This window comes from Vombatus ursinus, unplaced genomic scaffold (genome assembly GCF_900497805.2).
Source record: "Vombatus ursinus unplaced genomic scaffold, bare-nosed wombat genome assembly UNPS02014291.1, whole genome shotgun sequence".
Taxonomy (NCBI): domain Eukaryota; kingdom Metazoa; phylum Chordata; class Mammalia; order Diprotodontia; family Vombatidae; genus Vombatus; species Vombatus ursinus.
In genome coordinates, this window is record NW_020954069.1 from 115098 (window position 1) to 137293 (window position 22196).

The window sequence follows — 22196 nt, forward strand, 5'->3', positions numbered from 1 at the left end:
AGTATAGGAGACAAAGGTATCTAAGATGAAGCTAAACATTTATTGTTATTTTTCTTGTTTTATTTGATACTGTTGATTTTCAGAGTTCAGAATCAATAATGTAGACATGAAATAATAGAAATCATAGAGTAAATAGATGAGTAGGATCATAAACTTAGAGTTGGAAGGGATCTAGTCCAATCCTGATATTTAAAAACACAATGAGAAGCCTGTGACACACAGAGATTAAATTAATTGCACACATAGGTATAATTAGGAAAGTGTAGATTTGAACTCAAGTCCAGTGACTCCTGAGTTCCATACTCTTTTCACTTTGCCACTTTGCCTGCAGAAATGGAAATGTAGGAAGAAATAACAAGATGGATGGTTTTTATCTCAGCAGTTGAGAATCCTGAAACATAGGGAAAGGATTCTAGAATCATTAAATAGTAGAGGAAAGGTTGATCAGAGTCTGCATACTTCAGATCCATGTCATGACAGATGGAAGTATTGATGAGAGTATAAGCATTGTCACTAACATCCTTTTTTTCTTTTTTCAGACACTGTGCCTCTTTGTTGGCTAATATTTAGTCCATAAACATTCTACATGCTCATCTCTGCTTCCTAATTTCCTTGAAATCTGAACTCTAATAAAACTTTCTTCAAGGAGAATTCCCCAGTTCCCCTCAATGCTGGTGTCATCTCTCTGAGATTACTTCCAAAACAACTAGATGGTGCAGTGGATAGAGTGCTGAGCTTGGAATCAGGAAGAAATGAGTCCAAATTTGGACTAAGAAACTACCAAGAGCAAGTCACTTACCCTCTATTTGGATAAGTTTCCTCATCCATAAAATTGGGATGATAATAGCATTTACCTCCCTGTCTTTTTGTGAGGATTAACACTTGTGAAGCACTTAGCACAATACTTGACACATAATAATCACTATACACATATTATTGTACTTATTATACAACATATGTGTTGTAAGTATATCATTTTATGCATATTTTTTCCCTCATTAGAATATGAGCCTCTTGAGTGTAGGGGCTATTTTTGCCAACCTTTGCATCCTCCATGCTTAGTACAATACTTAGAACATAGGAGGTGCTTAATAAATACTGTTGCTTATAGATCAGTGACTAGGGAGTATAGATGTTCAGGGAGATCTATCTGGACATGTGTCTCAGTCATGTTTAGTACTAATTCCTAATTCTAATCCTGACTTGATTAGGTAGGACAATATCATAAGATTAACATCTTAATAAAATGTTTTAATTTTTATGTATACTATCACATTTGATTGGCATTGCTTTCTGGAAAGTAGGTGATAATACCATTTCCAATTTACAGATGAAGTAACTGAGGTACAGAGAAGAATATATGATTTACTCTGGATCACACAGCTAGTTATTGTTGTAACCAATGTCTTAAGGTCTTTGTGATTTCCAGTATACCACTCCATTGTGTGACACTACAGTTCCTTTGTTTCGATAAGATACTCCATGTATGGATCTTGCATTCTACATTCAGCTTGGATAGGAAATTTTGAGGGGTATCCAGGGATCTCAGGAAATTGTTAATGTCAAAGATAACTTACTAAGACATGTTTGTGCATAAGCTATTGTGGAATTCACATTCTAGTGGCGTTTTTCTCCCAAAGCTTTGTCACTGAAGAAAATGTGCTGTTAAGTGTTGTAAATGTAATCTGAATGCAGTATTTTGAAGGATTGAAGCAATAGGGTTAATATGTTCTGTCAATTGTTTCATCTGGATTCAACTCTACTGTCCCTATTTTATTTTAGAAGCATCTAAGTTGTGCAGTGGATAGAGTATTGAGCCTGGATTCAACAAGCCCTTAGTTCAAATCTGGCCTCAAATACTTTATAGCTGTATAAGGTCAGGCAAGCCATTTAATCTTTGCTCACCTCAGTTTCTTCAATAGTAAAATGAGGATAATAGCAGCAACTAACTCAAAGGGTAGTCATGAAGATCAAATGAAATAATATATGTAAAGTGTTTATCACTGTGCATAGCACATAGTAGGTGTTTAATAAATGCTTTCCCCCTTTTATTATAGTAAGATGAAAGGAATCTTTGAACAATTTTTGATATTCTATCTATAAATTTTAAGTGGGAATCATGAAGAAGAAGACCAAGCTTTGACCTTGGTGTTGAGCCCTATTTTGCCTCGTTGCCTCACCATTAAGACTAGATTCTTCAATAATGACATTTTCCCGATTTCAAATATTCATTGTAAACTGTCTGTTCTTTCCATTTGATCTCAGTGGTCATAGTAGTAAATTGCACTGCACACTTGTCTTTTGAAAGAGATGCCCAAAAGGACTTATTAATGAGTATTCTGACTTTGCTCATTAATTTGTATTTAAAGAGCAATTTGAGCAGGGAGGTCTATAGGGATCGTTGGTATAAGTAATGATTGCACTGGCAATGAAACATTATCAATAAAGTTATTGCCCAGAATAGACTGGGCTTCTTTTCCATTTCTTCTTTGAGTAATAAATCCCAAAGAACATTCTCTAACTATGTTTTCCCCCTTGAAAATATGGGAAATTCTCTGGTGTTCTAATGGGGAATTACATTATTTCCCACTGGAATCCATGTAGAGGAAATAGTAAGTTATTACCATATTTTCAATAATGATTAAACTTTTTCAAATATTTCATACGAAAGTAGAAGAAATCAAACCACATGCATGCATGCATCCCAGAAGGCTGGAACAAGGCATGCATCCCTGGAGATTCCTATTCTTGTTTCAAAATATTTGTACCTATTACTTTCTAGTTATGCTTGCTTGAAGAATTATTATAAAAATGACTGCATTTTGAAGGACAAATAAATACAAAAGCTTTTATTCAGTGCAAAAAGAAAATTTCCATGAAGTGAGAGCATTTTAAAAACTGTGAACTGTTATGTAATTTTAATGTATCTAAAAAATAGTAAATTTAATAATGGAAAATTCTCTACCATCTGCAGGGTATTCCTTAGCCACAAAATTGTCGAAGTTAGATTTACCTCACCTTTGAGTCCTTTCCCATTTTGAGTCACATTTCCCACTTGTCATCATTCTACTGGACAGCATAAGAAAAATCACAAATGTCTTTCCCTGTGTTATTGGATTAATTATTATTAGAATATTGCTATCATTCAGTACCCATTACTGAGAGAAATAAATGTCATATAGTAGTATAATCACATTCAGAAATAGTATTTAGGGATGAGAACAAAAAACATTTAATTTACATGACGACTTTAAATACATATAAAATAAAAATATTAAACTACTGTCCTTGGAAGTCCAGGGGAGATTATGGAGGACAGGGGAAAGATGAAATGAATTGTGTCAATACCATTAGATTATTGGATTTTATCTAGTGTCTTATCCTTTTATCCTTCTATCACATAGGATGTGCCCACCTACTTCCATACACTTAAAAGATAAACCTTGCTTCCCAAGTGGCACCAGATGATCTATGTCTAGGCAAGCAAAAGGAAGAAATTGGAGTTCAGGATAAGGTGAAATGAAGTTTGTGGATGTGATTAATGAACTGAATGTAATCTCAAGTCATCTTTGTGTTTATTACCTTTTGTCTCATGTGCCATGATTTGTTGGCTTCTATCTTCTATATGTGTGTGTGTATGTATATATATATATATGTATGTATAAACATATACATATATAGTATGTATGTATATATGTATAAAAATATACATGTGTGTGTATGTATGTATACATGTATGTATGTAAGTATTCCTTCTAACCACCCTAATATGAATGGTCTTATGAATTACAAATATCATTTTCCTTGTAAGAATGTAGACAGTTTAACCTTATTAAGTCCCTTATGATTTCCCTTTTCTTTTTACCATTTTATGCTTCTCTTGAGTCTTGTATTTGAATGTCAAATTTTCTATTCAGTTCTGTTTTTTTTTTCATCAGGAATGCTTGAAGGTTCTCCATCTCACTGAATGTTAATTTTTTTCCCCTGAAGGACTATGCTCAGTTTTGCTGTATAGGTGATTTTTAGATTAATCCTAGCTCCTTTGCCCTATGGAATATCATATTTCAAGCCCTCCAGGTCTTTAATGTAGAAGCTGCTAAATCTTATATTATCCTGACTGTGTTCCATGATACTTGAATTGTTTCTTTCTGGCTGCTTGCAATATTTACTCTTTGACCAGGGAACTTTGGAATTTGTCTATAATGTTCCTGGGAGTTTTCCTTTAGGGATCTCTTTTAGGACATGATCTGTGGGTTCTTTCAATTTCTATTTTGCCCTCTGGTTCTAGAATATCAGGGCAGTTTTCCTTGATAATTTCTTGAAAGATGATGTCTAAGCTTTTTTTCTAATCTTGGCTTTCAGATAGTCCAATAATTTTTAAATGATTTGCACTGCATCTATTTTCCAGGTCAGTTGTTCTTCCAATGAGACATTTCACATTGTATTCTATTATTTTTATTCTTTTGGATTTATTTTATTGTTTCTTGATTTCCATTAAAGTAGTTAATTTCCATTTCTTCCATTCTAACTTTTAAGGAATTATTTTCTTCAGTGAGCTTTTGGACCTCCTTTTCCATTTGGCCAATTCTGCTTTTTAAGGCAGTCTTCTCTTTACTGGCTTTTTAGACCTCTTTTACCATTAGGAATAGTCTGTTTTTTAAGGTGTTATATTCTTCAGTGTTTTTTGTGTCTCCTTTACCAAGGTGTTAACTCATTTTTTTCATGATTTTTTTACATCACTCTTATTTTTCTTTCCAATTTTTCCTCTACCTCTCTTACTTGATTTTCAAAATCATTTTTGAGCTCTTCCATGGCCTAAAATGAATTCATATATTTTTTGCAGGCTTTGAATGTAAAAACTTTGACTTTGTTTTCTTCTGATTGTGTGTTCTGATCTTCCTTGTCACCATAGTAACTTTCTATAGTCTGAGTTTTATTCCATTGTTTGCTCATGTTCCTATTCTATTACTTGACATTTTATTCTGTTGAAGTAAGACTCTGCTTTCAGGGAATAAAGCATACTGTTTCAAGCTTCATGGGGTTTGTGCAGCTGTTTTCAGAGCTCCTCCTATGGACCTGTAAGTTTTCAGTCCTTCTAAGGTGGTATGATCTCAGTAGAGATATGCATTACTCTCCTGGCATGTGCTATAGTCTGTGAGTGGCCACAAGCACTCTTTCCAGCCTTGGAATTGTGAGGAGTTGTTGCAAGCTCTGTTATGCTAGAATTCCTTCTCACCCTGGGACTGCCATCCAGTACTGTATGCCATCCAGATCTGAGTATGAGCGAAGCAACAGAGTTTAGCCTCATTACTAGCAAAAAGACTCCTGTAAACTCTTTCTGACCACTTATTTGACCCTTTCCCTATCTGTGGGCTGAGAGCTCTGGAAGCAATTTTGCCCCAGCTGCTGCAGCTGCTGCTGATTCAATCATTCCCAAGGCCAGCTCCTGGTTTTCTGGGGCTACCTGCAAGATGGACTATGCTTCACTCTTACCCAGGTGCAACAGATCTTTCTTGCTGATCCTGTAAGCTGTCTTTGGTGTCCGTGGGCTTAAAAGTCTGGAAACCACCACTGCTGCCAATGATTCAGCCACCTCAAGGTTTGTTCTGGATTTGCTGGGGCCCAGTCTGCACTGACATGGCCTGCACTGGACCATGCTCCTCTCTCATCCTGGTGCAACAGACCTTTCCTGCCAACCTTCCAAGTTGTCTTGGGCTAGAAATTTGTTCCACTCCAACTTTTTTGTGGATTTTGCTGCTCTAGAATTTGTTTAGAGTCATTTATAAAGGTATTTAGAGAGGTTTGAGGTACAGCTCAAGTGAGTCTCTGCCTTTACTGTGCCAGATTGGCTCTGCCTCTTAAAATGGATAATTTCAATTGCATTAAATTAAAGAAAGGTTTTGTACAAATAAAATAAGTATAGCCAAGATTAGAAGGAAAGCAAAAAAAAATGGTGAAAATATAGAGAGAGCTTATCAGATAAAGGTCTCATATCAAAAACATAGAAAGAAATTTGTCAAATCTATAAGAATACAAGTCATTCCTCAACTGACAAATGGACAAAGGATATGAACAGGCAGTATTCCAATGAATAAATCAAACCAATTTGTTGTCATGTGAAAAAATGCTCTAAATAATCATTGAATAAAAAATGCAAATATAATCAAAATTGAGATATCATTTTACACATACTAGATTGTCTAAAATGATTGAAGGGGAAAGCTTCAAATATTGGATAGGATATGGAAAAGTTGGGACACTAATTCATGGTCAGAGAAATTGTGAACTCATCCAACCATTTTGGAGAACAATCTGGAATTTTGCCCAAAGAATTATTAAACTACCTATACCCTTTGATCCAGCAATACCACTACCTGGTCTATTTCCATAGATGATTAGGGAAAAAGGAAAAAAACCTATGTCTTCTAAAATGTTCATAGTAGCACTCTTTGTTCTGACAAAGGACTCAAAATTGCAGATTTGGCTATCAATTGGGGAATGTCTGAACAAGTCTGGTATATGACTGTGATGGAATATCACTATGATATAAAAATGATGAGCTCTGTGATCTTCAAACAAACAAACATGGGAAGTTTTGCATGAAATAATGAAGAGCAAAATGAACAGAATCAAGAGAATATGGTACATAGTAACAACAATAATGTTTTAAGAAAAATTCTGAGTGAATTAGAAATTTTGATTATTATAAATATCCAAATTAACTATAACAGACATGAAGAAAGATTCCATATGCATCCAAAGAAGTGATAAATAGATATACATAATGTTTTACATGTATATATATATGCATACACATATATACATGCATATATACATATGTGTATATAAATTTGCATATGTATGTATTTGTATGTATGCTTATTTGCATCTAATGTTAGTCATGTCTAGGGCAGGTTGTGGGGGACGGTAGGAAAAAAAGAAATTTTCATGATAATTTTGTTGTACATTTAAAAGGAATTGCAAGTTGTGCTCGGTAGATTTTCAATTTAATGTACAATCATCTTTTTGGTTGTGTTATGCTATAGAAATTTGTTTTATTCCATACATATGTATTAATGTAAAAAAAAGGAAAATAATTACATACAACATCCTTCCTATACAGGCACTGTGCTAATCCTTAAGGATTCAATTACAGGTATGAAGAAAATCCTTGTCCTTAAGGAAATTACCTTCTAATGGGTGAAGAAAATCTATAAAATGGAGCTGTAAAGTAGGGATTAGGAGGATAAAGGATTAGGGAGGGTATGTGGAGATGAAGTTATGGATTAAAGATTATGATTAAAAAGTTCAGAAGAATTAGAAACATAGGCAGAAGGAAAATAAAATATGGCTGACATGGACCTTCCCTAAAGATAGAGGCCCCTGGAAGGAACTCAACCATGGAAGAATGGACAAGCATGATACTGGAATGTTCTACAGTGAGAGTACCACAAAGTCTAGGCTCTAGAATAATTTCCAGGATGAGAAAAAAAGGATTCACAATCCTCAAGTCTTGGAGATTTGGAAGCATAACTGGGAAGGGAATGTAATACAGTTACACTATTCACAAGATCAGGAAGAATGAAGTGTTGCTGGGAGGGATAATAACAGTTCCTGAAGGAGAAAACCAAAAAAAGGTAAATGCTAGAGAGTGCCAAAGGGACATTTCTCATTTGTTGGTATTTGCAGAATAGAAGGATATGGCACAGACAAGGAAGGAAAGGACCACCAAAAATTTTGAGTGATTTAATAGTTTTGACCTTTATAAAGTATATAAAGGGAGCTTGGTCCCTATTTCTATGAAACATTTATTTTTGTTCCATGTAATGATGATGAGTGAAAACCTTCAAGTTTCATGTGTTGAGAAGTGAGACAATAATGATGCAAAAAAAAAAGGTGGGTTGATTAATGTGCCTAATTTTTGACTAAAAATAAAGATAATGGTCCATTGCTTTCTAGGTCATATTCCTGGGATATAATTAAAATCACATGATTCCCTAACTGTAAGTGACCTCAATGGTAAAAAAAAACAACAACAACAAAATAAAAAACAAGGAAAAGAATCACCATTACAACCTACCGCCTAAAACATATATATGTGTTTGTGTGTGTGTGTGTGTGTTGTGTGTGTGTGTGTATAAATATTTGCTTTAAGGCCTCTAGTGTAAGAGAATGAGTCAATCCTTTCCATTTTTAAATAAATCTAATTTTTGGAGGATTTTTTTCTTATATTGAGAATGATTTTTTTCTTTTTCTTTGGTGCAGAAGAGAACAGGATCAATTCCTCTTCCAAATGTCAGCTCTTTCAGTTTTGAAAAAATGGAATGCTACTATCATTACAAGTTTCCCTTCAGAATCATATCTGTTGTAGGTTAAAGAAATACTGATTTCTTCATCTGAATTTTCTGAGTCATAGATTTGTAACCTTTTACCATTCTCATTCTTCTTCTCTGGATATTAAACAGTCTATCAATGTTCTCTCTAAAATATGGTGCTCAAACTCCAACACAATAATTTAGAATGCTAATTATTACTAATTTTTTCTGCTATTTACCTCTTTAACTTGATTTATTCAATTAAAATGTAATATGTTACATTTATTCTCATTTGAAAATGTGTCATAAAATTCAATAGAGTTTTCTAGCTTGTCAAAAACACTTTGACATCATGACTCTCATTGTTATCTTTCTTTACTCTTGTGGTTTTTTGTTTGTTTCCATCACGTCCAACTCTTCGTGACTACATTTGGGATTTTCTTGGCAGAGATACTGGAGCAGTTTGCTATTTCCTTCTTCAGCTCATTTTACAGATGAGGAAATTGAGGCAAACAGGGTTAAGTGACTTGTTCAGGATCACATAGATAAGTGTCTGAGGCCAGATTTGAACTCATAAAGATCAGTTTTCCATATTCCAGGCCCAGCACTCTCTTCACTGCCCCACCTAGCTGCCCACCAATGTGTTCTCCAATTTTTTTTTCTATCTACTCATTTGTAACGATATAACCTATGTCTTTATCCAAATCATTGATAACAATTTAAAGAACACATAATCAAGCAAAGATAGCTGGGACACTCCACTGTAGCCATTGAAAGTCCGCATCAAATCAAGCTGACTTTCAAACTCTTGTAATAAGGTCATTCAACAGTTCCTAATTGTACCACTTCCTCCAAAGTTCTTTCAAACAATCCTCAAATGTTAATAACTAAAGAGCTTTTGCCATGAAGCTTGTCCTCCTCAGCATTACCTTTAATTTACCATTGTTCTTCTTAAACTTTGGTTGAAGAACTAAACATACTATTCCATTAGAAATCTGGAAAAGTCAGAGTGAACTGGGACTACCATCTTCTTCTTTCCTAATTAAGATCATAGTAAGGTTTTTGATTATTTTTTTTGTCAGTAACATAACTATATTAACTCAAATAACACTTCCTAAAACCCCCTACATGTTTTTTTCAGAGAAATTGCTTTGTAACTATGCAAAATTCTAACCATGCATCCTCATTAGCGTACTTGCAAAGATCTATTTTTTAATCCAAATGAAAGAATTTACATTTATTCTCATAAAATTTCATCTTAGCTGATTTAGACCAATGCTCTAGTCTGTCAAGATTGCTTGGGTTCCTAATTCTACTATCCAGTAAATTAGCCATTCTTTCCAAAACACAACTATTTGAAAAACTGAGAAGCATGTAATCTATTTCATTAGTTGAATTACTGAGAAAAAACATGTTGTTTTCTTTAAACAACAAATTGGTTTGCCTCCTTAGAATTTTACTTTTTAATCGAATTTTATTTTGGACTCAAATGTTAGAACACAGATATAAAATAAAGAAAAGGAAAAAACAAACATCATAAACTTAAACATTGGAACTTCATTGCAAATTAAGGAAAAAAGCATATCATGTGCATAGCTGAACATAAGAAAGGATTCAAAACATGTAACTAGAAATTTTCATTTCAAAAAAGCTTGTATAATAAATACTACCTGTTGTGCCAAGCCATCTTTTCTCTGCTTCCTTGTAAGTTTTCTTTTGTTCTCTGCTGTGTGTTTTTTTAATCTGTTCTTTTTTCCCTTTCTACCCCTCTTTCCTCCCCCCAGAAGGCTACAATTGAGTGTGGGTATGTTTCTCTATAGCTTTAAATATATACATATACATATATACTTACATATATACACATATACATTCTCAAACAAATTCTACTCCTGATCTTTGTTTTTGTTTGTGCATATCTCATGCCCTATCCCTCCTGCCTGCAATACTTTACTTCTACCCATTATCTTGCCCTTCTTTTACTTCGCTTACCCCCTTACAAGGATCTCTCCCCTATCCTCCTGTTCTCATAAATCTAAACACTCTTCTATAACCCCCTATAACCTATTCTCTCACCTTCTCCTCTAGACATCCCTCCCTTGTCCTTTTCACCCTCCCTATCCCCTCACCTTTTTATTTCTTCTAAATTTAGGAGACTTTTATACTCTTCTAAATATATATGTATTGTTCACTGAAACCCATTCCCAATGAAAGTAGGTTACCAGAACTACCAGCCCTCCTCCTCCATCTAGTTCTCCTGAATCAATTCTTCCTCTTGCATCTCATTTACATAAAAAAATTACTCTTTTTACTTCTTCCTAAATGTTTTTTTTTACTTTTTAAAGTCATATCATACACAAGTCTATCCAAATCTTTCTTTTGACTACCCAATTATTAATAAGAATCTTAGATATATGTTTTGTATTTTACATTTATAAAAAGTAAATGATCTGTCCTTATTGAATTGCTTGTAAATGGTTTTTGGTATGTACCTTTTGTTTCTCTTGCCTCTTGTATGTCCAATCTTCTATTAGGTTCAAGTTGTTTTTTTTTTAACAAAATCTTGAAAGTCTGACAGTTGATCAAATTTCCATTTTTTTCATTCAAGATTATGCTGAACTTCTTATTTAACCAATGGGTACCTATCAGCTAACATTGGGATGGCTACATTAGAACCACATTTACTATAGATTAATTAGTATATTTATAAATATAATAAAACCAAGTTCACAGTATCTAGGAAAGATTGGTTTAAAAACAACAGAAGCAGCAGCAGCAGTACCAGTAGCAGGAACAATAATATCTAGCATTTATGTTGTTCCAAAGTTTTCAAATTGTTTTACATATGTTATTTCATTTGATCCTCAGAACCACTCTGTGAGTAAGGTGATGTTAAGCCCATTTTACAGAGGAGGAAACTGAAGTTGAGACAGGTTAAGTGACCCATCCAAGGATCGAGCTACTAAGTATCAGAGGAAGAATTTGAACTTAGTAATCTTACCCACTGTGCCATCCAGCTGCCAAATATGCAAAAATAAATGTTAAATAATGCAAATAGATTTTTAAGATTTTGGGTTTTTTTCAGTTATATACTTATATACAAATAGTTATATTTCTTCATTGCTTAAAACTAGTCATTTGCCAAAGGGATTAAAATGTGCTTCAGTGAACTTCTCCAATGAAATAGAAAACCATATTTTCAACATTTGTTAAAAAGACATGGCAAGTAAATCATTAGTTTTATTTCTCAGTGAAAATGGATGAGTAATCTTTAAAAACAGAAACAAGAGAGAGCAATCCAGTTCAAGATTTTGATGACGCCCTGCTCTTACAGTGAAGTCTATGGGAATAGCCATATCCTAGCCCACCAACCTCAAGCAAATAAGTTTATTTTCTTTAAATAAGTAATGAAACCACTTATGAGACCTTATTTGAGCTGTTAATGAAAGTTTATCTTACAGTTTTGCAAAAGAAATTCTAAAATCCTAACTCTTTTAATGAAACTAAATTATTTAAATAATATGCACATAAATTTATTTTTTTTAACCTCAGATACTAATCTTTGATTTCCTACATAGAAAATTGGCAAAGAAGAAAGTTGTAAATCAAAGATATTTATATGTTATTTTAATGAATTGAATGAAAGAAAAAAATATCATCTCCATTAATAATAACTGAGACTTAGGAAGAAGAAAATAAACTTTTTATGAAAGGCACTATGTCATTTTATTTCAATGAATGTACAAAAATCCATTATTATCTCCATTAATAACAAATGACATATAAAAGTATTTCATCTTTTATAAAATGATTTTTATTACAACTCAATGAGGCAAAAGCAACAAAATATTCAAAGAGCATGAGCAGAGTTCTTCAGAGATGCAATTTCCCCACCAAATATCATTATTATTCAATCATCTGGTCCTTCTGACATATTCAACATAGATTTAGAATGTGAAGCACATGGAGCATTATACTGTATACAGACAGGCAGTAGTATAATCTAAAGAAACTTTCATTCAGAGGTGAATATTTCTTTGCTTTATTTAGGTAATGAAATGAACCAATCCACACCAACATTAACCAAAAACATTTTTATATGTTAATCAATTATTATAAGACATAGTTGGAATATTGGGGGTGTAACTAAGTATAGGATATACCAATTAGTTCTTTTTTTTTTGCTTTTTTTTGTGAAGCAATTGGGGTTAAGTGACTTGCCCAGGGTCATACAGCTATTAAGTGTCAAGTGTTTGAGGCCAGATTTGAACTCAGATACTCCTGACTACATGGTTGGAGCTCTATCCACTGCACCACCTAGCTGCTCCATACCAATTAGTTCTTACAAATGCTCTACTTTTTTTTTCCTTAGTGAGTGGTTTGAGTGGAATTAAAAACTAAAAACAAATGAGGAAGAGAAACATTTAATAACATGGTGCAAGTAAAGTTGAAATTGAAGTCAGAGGACCTGGTTTTCAATCTAAGACACATTACTGGATGGGTGATAAAGTACTGTATTTGGAGACAGAGATACTTGAGTTCAATTCTTTATTCACACGTCTCATATGTATATTGCAAATATTACTCATGGAATAGCTTTGTGTCCATGAGCAAGGACATTAAGGTCCCAGCCTCAGTTTCATCATCTATAAAGCAGGTACAATAATGGTAAAAGTTGAATAGGCTATAGTTAGTATCAAATAAACTTACATGTTGATATAATTACATCTATCTATCTATATCTATATGAAGTGCTTCACAAAAATGAAAACACTGTAATTTATCTATTATAATTATCTGTGTGACTTAGGGTAAATCAATTAAACTTACTGAGCCTCAGTTTCCTCATCTGTAAAAAAAACAGTTGTCAGGCAAAAAGATGACATCATCTATCTCTAGATTATCCTATGATGCCAGATACCAAATTTACGTGATCTGTAGGATCATAAGATTCAAATTGAGAAGAGAATGTAAAAAAAGTGAAAATGATAGATGGGAAATTGCTAGAATTAGATCACGCAGGTGGCAAATCATGTAACTTGGATTGGAGGTCAAAGTATCTTACTCTGAATTCAGTGTTTTTCCAACTACATTCTATTACTTTATAAAATAACATTAACATTAATCATTCTTCTAAGGATGCAGAAGGAGGGGAGGAGAAATCAGGACTTAGCTTTCATTCCAAAGATGAAGAAGCAGCACAGTAGAGGGTTATTGGCAAACTACATTTGACCTTCTCATTTCAATTAATTGAAAAAAAGAAAGATTCATTATTATTGCCTCCATTAATAATAACGAATATATACAAGTAATTTCAGCTTTCACAAAATGTTTAATCATGACAGCCCTAGGAACCAAGATAAAAAAGTGCTATTTTACTGAAATGGAAACAATCTCAGAGAGGTTAACTGACTTGTCCAAAGTCACACAGCTTGCAAGATTTGGTGCCTGACTGCAGCTGTTTCTGGACTAAGTCCCAGAGTCCTTTCATTAGGCCACATTGCCTCATTAAAGTACGTTTACAACATTGGACTTGGAGCCTGAACACTTTTCCTCTCATTAAAAAGTAAAAAGAAAAAAAAAGTGGCATGGGAAGGGAGTTGTCTCTGTAGAGCAGAGCAGATCAGGGATATTTTCTACTTAAAGAGATCTAAGTGGTTTGAATTAAAAAAAACATTTTTTTTTAAGAAAGAGATTGGTGTCTGTCTCATCAGAAAAAATGGGGAAGGACAACTTTTAAAGATCAGCAAACATGTATGTATATATCAATATTCCTTAATTATTTAACTTCTCTAGGAAGATTGAACATGTGAAAATTCCCCCCAACACTTCAGATACCCAATCTCTCTAAAATCTATAGACAAAGCTAACTCAAAGTTCTAAGTGTCACACAGCCTATATTAGTGTGAGATAATATTTGAGTTCTGGTTGCCCTGACTGCAAGGTCAATCCTTTATTGCATTACACCACATTTCCCCCTCTGCAATGATGCATACATAAATATATACTCTTATGTTCATACATGTGTGTATACATATATATAATATACACATGCATATACATATTATATATATATAAAAATCAAAGGAAGAGCTGGATTTAGCCCTCTGCAAGAAACTTCTGCTGAAGTTATTTTACTGTCTCAGTTTTCTTAAGAACATATTAAAATTAAATGATTACTCAAAGTCCTTTCAAATTATGGGGGATGGAGATTCCCCCCAAAGAATTTATACATTTATATATAATTATGTGAAGACTCCACTGAACTGAGAAAACAACATCCTTGTTCAGGTGGGACTCCTACTTTTCAGATATGAATCATGATTAACTCCAACAAAATCATGCCCAGGCATTTCTGAAAAGCATAAAATAATACAGAGAATGACATGATTAATGTGCACAAATAAAATAAGTCACAATTGATATACCATAACAAAAATTTACGTAATAAGGGAGGGAAATGAAAAAAACAATTCTTTATTAATCATCAAGGATTAATTAAACCTTTGCTGTGTGACTGTTATTTTGGTCAAAGACAAAAATGAAACATGCATTGTATTTAGGTCTCTTACTATCTTTTGCTTGGTGAAAAAAAATGTATATATATGAAGCATAGAATTCTGTACCTGGTATAAGAAAGACTTCAGTTCAAGAGCCATCATTGATTAGCTCTGTAATCCTAGGCAAGTAGATTAACTTCTATCTGCCTTTCTACCTTGGTTTTCTCATTTTAAAAACAGAAATAAAAATAGTATTAACCTCGTAGGGATCTTTTGACCACAAAATGAAAAAAAAAATTAATTCTTTGAAAACTCTAAAACATAATAGAAATGCTAGCTATCATATATACATATGTCTAATGCAATTAGAAACAAGGTCTTTTTGGGAGGGGAAAAAAACCCTGCAGCTATGGGAATTAGTACAAAGTTCACTTGAAAGTAATGCTTGAGAGGACTCTTGAAAGAATACTATAGAATCTAAGAGGTAGTTGAAAAGGGGAGTTCATTCAAGAAGTATCAAAAATCTATCCCAAGGGCATGGGGATAGGTGATTTCTGCCAAAAATGAAAAACAGTAAGGCACCGAGTTTGGATTGACCATAGTTTGTGTATAAGGGAATATTTTGTTATAAAACTTAAAAAGAAGGTTGAAGTGATGTTGAAAAGGGCTTTAAATGTCAAGTGGGGGGTGGTCCTTATTTGATCATAGAAGGAATTGGGAACAACTTTAATGCGTCTTACCATGCTGGCATTGAAGGAAAGTGTCATATAAAAAAAATAAATCTCAATGATTAGGACTCCTCACTTACATGAACAAAGGAACATTTCTCCCTTTAAACTAAGAATTTCTTCATTGAGAAAATTATATATTAATACCATAATTTTGCTTAGAGTTATTTCTTGTGTATTTGGTAATAGATTCCCTCTACCCCACTGTGCTGTGAGATGACTAAGTGTTTAAGGACACACATACAAGAGAAGTCACAACCTTGAACTCCTAAACTGAAAAGTTACAAGTAAATCTGTGCTAAACCTAAGAATCTAAAAAAGGATTAATGCAAAATGTTCCTTACAGCTTGAGTGGACTCAAAAAATATTTTGTGATTTACTCCTCTTTGAAAATAAAAGTCCCAGCAGCAGCAGATCATTGATTTAGCATTTGATTCACCCTTTGGGATATCTGGTCCACCACTTCACTTTACAAAGAAGGAAACTGAGGCCTGAAGATGTTGAATGGTTTGCTCAAAGTTACACAACTTTTTAAGTGGGAGAGCCAGAACATTCACATGGCATTCCTCTCACTATGGGGATATAGCCTAAATAGGAATGGATGAACACCCTTTGTGGCATGGTCTCTGATGCCCTTGACTTTTCAGAACAGAAGAAAATTTTCTGTTAATGGTAAACTAAGTCTGACAGTGGTAGCACAATAAATTATCTTATTATTTTGTATATGTAATTTATCAGTCCATGGACTTTCACCGAAATTACCTTACTTGCCTATTACAACATCTGGGAAAACTAACTGGTCCTTGTGGCTAAAGAAAGAATTCTGGAACTAGCCCTCAGTTTCCATTATTCCTCATAAAGGAGGGTCACATCTTTCATCTCTAAATATCTCAGTGAACTTCAGTTAGATCTATCACACTGGAACTGATGATGAATTCTTACTAAAATATTACTTTCAGATGATGACTGAATAGTGATTCTTTTCCTAATGCTTATTAAAAGAGTATACTTCTTTTCCCTCAATAAATGAATATTTGAAGTTGGATTTTCTGCACGAAGTAGTGGAAGGTGTCATCATATATAGGAATATTACTAGCACTTCATAAGTAATCTTGTCAAATCAACCAGCCTATGCACTATTAAGCAAGTCATTGGTGCCTAGCACGTTCAGGACACAATGCAAGGCAGATAAATTGATAAAAAAAATAGTTTGCACTCTCAATTTATGTGAAGATCTAAGGTAAAAGCGTTTATAAAGGGAAAATGAAGGATACAAAGATAAGTCCTTATATGTGTGTTACAGAATATGGGCACTTGATAAATAAACCAGGATTGGGAAAAATTTCAAATTTGAAGAATATAGCAAATATGAAATCAGATAGGCAGAAAAAATCATGATTTAAAAAGTTAAACTTCGTAAGGATATGTTATCATCATCTTTATACTTTCTTTTTACTCTTATTAACATTTATCGATACTGGGGGCAGTGTGCTATATTTTATTTTTATTTTATTTTTTAGGCAACTGGCATTAAGTGATTTGCACAGGGTCACATAGTTAGTAAGTGTCAAGTGTTTGGTCTGAAGCTAGATTTGAACTCAGGTCCTCCTGACTTCAGGGCCGGTGCTCTATCCACTGTGCCACCTAGCTGCCCCCAGTGTGCTATATTAAAAGGAGCCCAGATTTGTAGTTAATGAATCCAAGTTTAAACCCTATCTCTGCCATTTGCTTCCTCTGGGATCATGAAGAATGCATATCTGAATTAACCCTTAATTTATATATCTATAAAACAAGTGGGTTGTAATAGGTGGCTTTAAATTTCCATCTTTTTATGAAGTCTGTAATCCTATTATGAAAACATACATTTCAAATAATGAATAAATACCAATTTGTATTTATTAAAGTTTGAGAAAATTTATTTTCCTTTAGTTCTAAATTTTAATGTAGATATCCCAAAATCACAGAAATCTAGAATATTTGAAGTGGAAGAAACTTTAGAACAAACTATAAGTAAGAATATTAGAAGACCTAAAAAGGCTTAGAACATGCATGTTGCTTATTAAATCCAAAAAAGGCCTTAGCACAGAGAAAATGGAATCTTAGAATTAGAAGATCTCTTGGTAAACAGAACTATGAAAATTAGAGCTGTAAGAAAAATCATAGATGAGAATAAGCTTTTGACAAAATATGGAACCCATTCCTTCTAAAAAGACTAAAGCCCTTTGGAATCAATGGAGTTTTCCTTAAAATGGTAAGTACCATCCATCTAAAACCATCAGCAAGCATTGTATGTAATGGGGATACGCTAGAAGCATTTCCAATAAGATCAGTTATGAAACAAGGATGTCCATCATCACTACTGTTACTGAATGTTGTACTGGAAATGTTAGCTCTAGCTATGAGAAGAAAAAGAAATTGAAGGAATTAGAAAAGGCAAAGAAGAAACAAAAGTATCACTCTGTGCAAATGATATACTTAGAGATTCCTAGGGAATCAACTAAAATAACTACTTGAAATAATTAAGAACTTTAGCAAAGTTGCAAGATATAAAATAAATCTTCATAAATCATTGGCATTTCTATATATTTCTAACAAAGGCCAGAGGCAAGAGACAGAGAAATTCCATTTAAAATAACTCTAGACAATATAAAATATATGGGAGTCTAACTGTCAAGACAAATCCAGGAACTATATGAACACAATTACATAACACTTTTCACAGAAATTAAGTCAGATCTAAATAATTGAAAAATATCAGTTGCTCATGGGTAGGCTGAGCTAATATAATAAAAAGGATAATTCCACATAAATTAATTTACTTATTCAGTATCATACCAAAGTATCAAAAATTATAGATTTAGAAAAATATTTAAAATCATCTAGAAGAACAAAAGGTCAAGAATATCAAGGGGATTCATGAAATGAAATGCAAGGTAAGGTGACCTAGCCATACTCCATCTAAAACTGTATTATAAAGCAGCAATCATCAAAGCTATTTGGTACTCTCTAAGAAATAGAGCGGTGGGTTAGGGGAATGGGTTAGGTAAACAAGGCACAGGAGTCAATGACTATAGTAACCTACTGTTTGATAAACCCAACGACTCCATCTTCTGGGATAAGAACTCACTATTTGACAAAAACTGCTGGGGAAATTGGAAAATAGGATGGCAGAAACTAGAAATAAACCAACATCTTACACCATTTACCAAGATAATGTCACAATGGGTACATGTTTTAGACATAAATGGTGATAGCATAAGCAAATTAGGAGAGCAAGGAATAGATTATTTGTTAGATATATATATATATAGATTAGGGAAGAATTTATGACAAAACAAGAGATACAGAATATTACTAAATGCAACCAAGATTAAAAGGAAAACTGAAAGCTGGGAAACAACTTTTTCCCAATGGTATGTCTGATAAAGTCTTCATTTTTCAAATATATAGAGAATTGAGTCAAATTTATAATAATACAAGTCATTCCTGAATTGATAAATGGTTAAAGGATATGAACAAGCAGTTTTCAAATAAAAAAATAAAGCTATTTATAATCATGAAAACATGCTCTACATCACTATTAATTAGAGAAATGCAAACTAAAACACCTCTGATATACCACCTGACAACCTATCTGATTGGCTAACATGATAAAACAGGAAAATGCTAAATGTTGGAGAAAAATGTGTGAAAATTGGAACACTAATGCATCGTTGGTGGGGTTGTGTACTCATCCAACAATTCTGGAAAGCAATTTGGAACTATATCCAAAGGGCTATAAAACTGTGTATATTCTTTGATCTGGCAATACCACTTCTAGGGCTGAATTCCAAAAAGTTCATAAAAATGGGAAAAGGACTCACATCTACAAAGATATTTATAGCAGCTTTTTGGTTGTGGCAAAAAATTGGAAATTGAGGGGTTGACCATCAATTGGGGAATGGCTGAACAAGTTGTGGTATATGCATATAATGGAATACCATTGTGCTGTTAAAAAAATGATAAGCAGGCAGATTTCAGAAAGAAAGGAAAAACCTGGAAAGACTTACATGAAGCTGAGTGAAATGAATAGAAACAGGAGAACATTGTACATAGTAACAGCAACATTGTGCAATAATAAACTATGATAGACTTAGGTCTTTTCAGCAATTCAATCATCTAAGACAATTCCAAAAAACTCTTGATGGAAAATGCTATCCACATCCACGGAAAAGCAATGGATTATGAACTCTGATTCTTCTTTCATGACATGAGTAATGTGGAAATATGTTTAATATGATTGTACATGTATATCTTATATCAAATTGCTTCCATCCTGGGGAGGGAGGAAGGGAGGGAAGGAGAAAAAAAAAAACATTTGCAACTCAAAATCTTATAAAAGTCAATGTTGAAACTATCTTTACATGTAATTAGAAAGGATAAAATACTATTAAGTGGGGGAAAAATAAAACTCATAAATGATCTATTGCAATCTTTTTTTTCTTTTATAGGGAGTCCTGAAGTCCAGAAAGAGAGAAGATATCTTGCCTATATGAATTTACAGTTTCCATATATTTGATACTCAGAACAAATGGCAGAAGGAAATATCTCTCTCATAATGGAATTCATGCTCCTGGGATTTTCAGACCTTCCCAACCTTCAAGGTTTTCTCTTTGGACTGTTCTTGATCATCTACACTGGTATCCTGATAGGAAATGGACTTATCATTGTAATTACTAAAGTTGAGCCTGTGCTCCAAACCCCTATGTACTTTTTCCTTAGGAATTTTTCCTTTTTGGAAATCTGTTATACTTCAGTCATTCTTCCAAGGATACTGGTTAATCTATGGACCCAGAAGATAAATATCTCTTTTACAGCCTGTGCAGCACAATTTTGTGCTTTTTTTGTGATGGCAATCACTGAAAACTTCCTCCTGACCGTAATGGCCTATGATCGCTATGTTGCCATTTGTAAGCCTCTGAATTACCCTCTCATCATGAACCACAGGGTGTGTGTCTGTCTGGTGGCTGGCTCTTGGGTCAGTGGGATCCCATTCCATATATTACTTACATACTTGATTTTCTCTTTGCCTTTCTGTGGTTCCAAAAAGCTTGATCATATTTTTTGTGACATTCGCCCTTTACTGAAGTTGGCCTGTGGGGACACCTCTGTGAATGAATTCTCTTTTTATGTTATTGTCTTGATAGTTGGTGTGCTTCCATTTCTGTTGATAATGTGTTCATATGTGAAAATCATAACAACTATCCTGAAGGTTCCAGGAACCAAAGGGAGATCTAAAGCCTTTTCCACTTGTTCCTCTCACCTCATCGTTGTGCTCCTATACTTGGGGTGTGGCATCATTACATATTTGCGACCCAGTTCTAGCCACTCAGTAGGATTAGACAAAGTGTTCTCTATCATCTACACTACTGTAACCCCAATGTTTAACCCCATCATATACAGTCTGCGCAACAAAGATGTTGTGTTTGCATTAAAGAAATTACTACATAAGTGACTGGGATCATAGAGAAAATGGCTGGAGTGGGCTTACTTATATTTGCCCCAAAGTTCCTTCAGATATCACCTGCCTCTGAAACTTTCCTTTCCTAGTAATCTTAAGACTTTTGGATATCTCTCCACATTATATATTTAATATCAAACTTGACTATAATTATTTTAGAAATAGTTCAGAAAGGGTAGCTAGGTGGCACAGTGGATAGAGCACCACCCCTGAAGTAAGAAGGACCTGAGTTCAAATGTGGTCTCAGACTAAACACTTGACACTTACTAGCTATGTGACCATGGGCAAGTCACTTGACCCCAATTGCCTAAAAAAAATAAAATAGTTCAGACTGCCTTTAAAGCTCTACTACTAAAGATCTGTCTGTTTTCTGGAAAATTATCATATGTGGTTAAATGTACTGGACAAATGCCAAAAATTTCCACTTTTATTGCCAGATCCAGGCTAGACTTTGAGAAATGGCATAAAAGTATCCTAAATGAGGACTATTTTCAAAATACTCTTGAATATCCCTGATATTTCTATTATTCATATAGACTTATTAACTTCCTTGCAGATTACAGACTTATTTAGTAAAGAAGTACTCAAAATATTATATATATATATATATATACACACAAACACATGTGTATGTTTGTGTTGTTGTTTTTATCTTTGCTTTATGTTAAGTGAAGAAAACTTGATTTTCTTTTACCTATTTAAAATCTTAGGACAATAATATCAACAAGGAATTTTGATCAATTACACTTATACATGAGAAATATCTATCAAATTTAAAACATGTTCTGTTGAAAGAGTTCTAAATATTTAGAAGAAGCAAACTGACATCCACTTTTAGCAGCATTGTGTGTCCCCTTAGTGGTCTGGGACACCTTGTAAAATGAGAAAAACATAAAGTGAAGTGAAGAAACCCCATTCTGTACTAACTGAAGAAAAAATAAATAAATTGAATAATGTACAAGATGGTAGTTAAATTATTATTGTTCCTCACTTATAACACAACAATTCAAAGGCACTTATACTTGAAGGATAATCAGATGCTCTCTAAACTAAAATGCACCAGGGAAAATAAAATCTTCTTTACAATCAGAGAAACAAAATAAGTGGATTTACTAGGTTTATTTCAGAGCATTGAAATATTGATGGTACTGATAAC

At 33.5% G+C, this 22196-nt stretch overlaps 1 protein-coding gene across 1 annotated transcript; it reads left to right on the forward strand.

Moving 5' to 3' along the window:
* The first annotated feature begins 20110 nt into the window (after positions 1-20110).
* On the forward strand, positions 20111-21034 carry LOC114042181 (olfactory receptor 10AG1-like). Its single transcript, XM_027860848.1, has one exon. The coding sequence runs from the start codon at positions 20111-20113 to the stop codon at positions 21032-21034; it is 924 nt and encodes a 307-aa protein (XP_027716649.1).
* Positions 21035-22196: the final 1162 nt, after the last annotated feature.

Bases quoted from the DNA above. Each gene is read 5' to 3' on its own strand.
- LOC114042181 (XM_027860848.1), top strand. From the start codon at position 20,111: ATGGCAGAAGGAAATATCTCTCTCATAATGGAATTCATGCTCCTGGGA.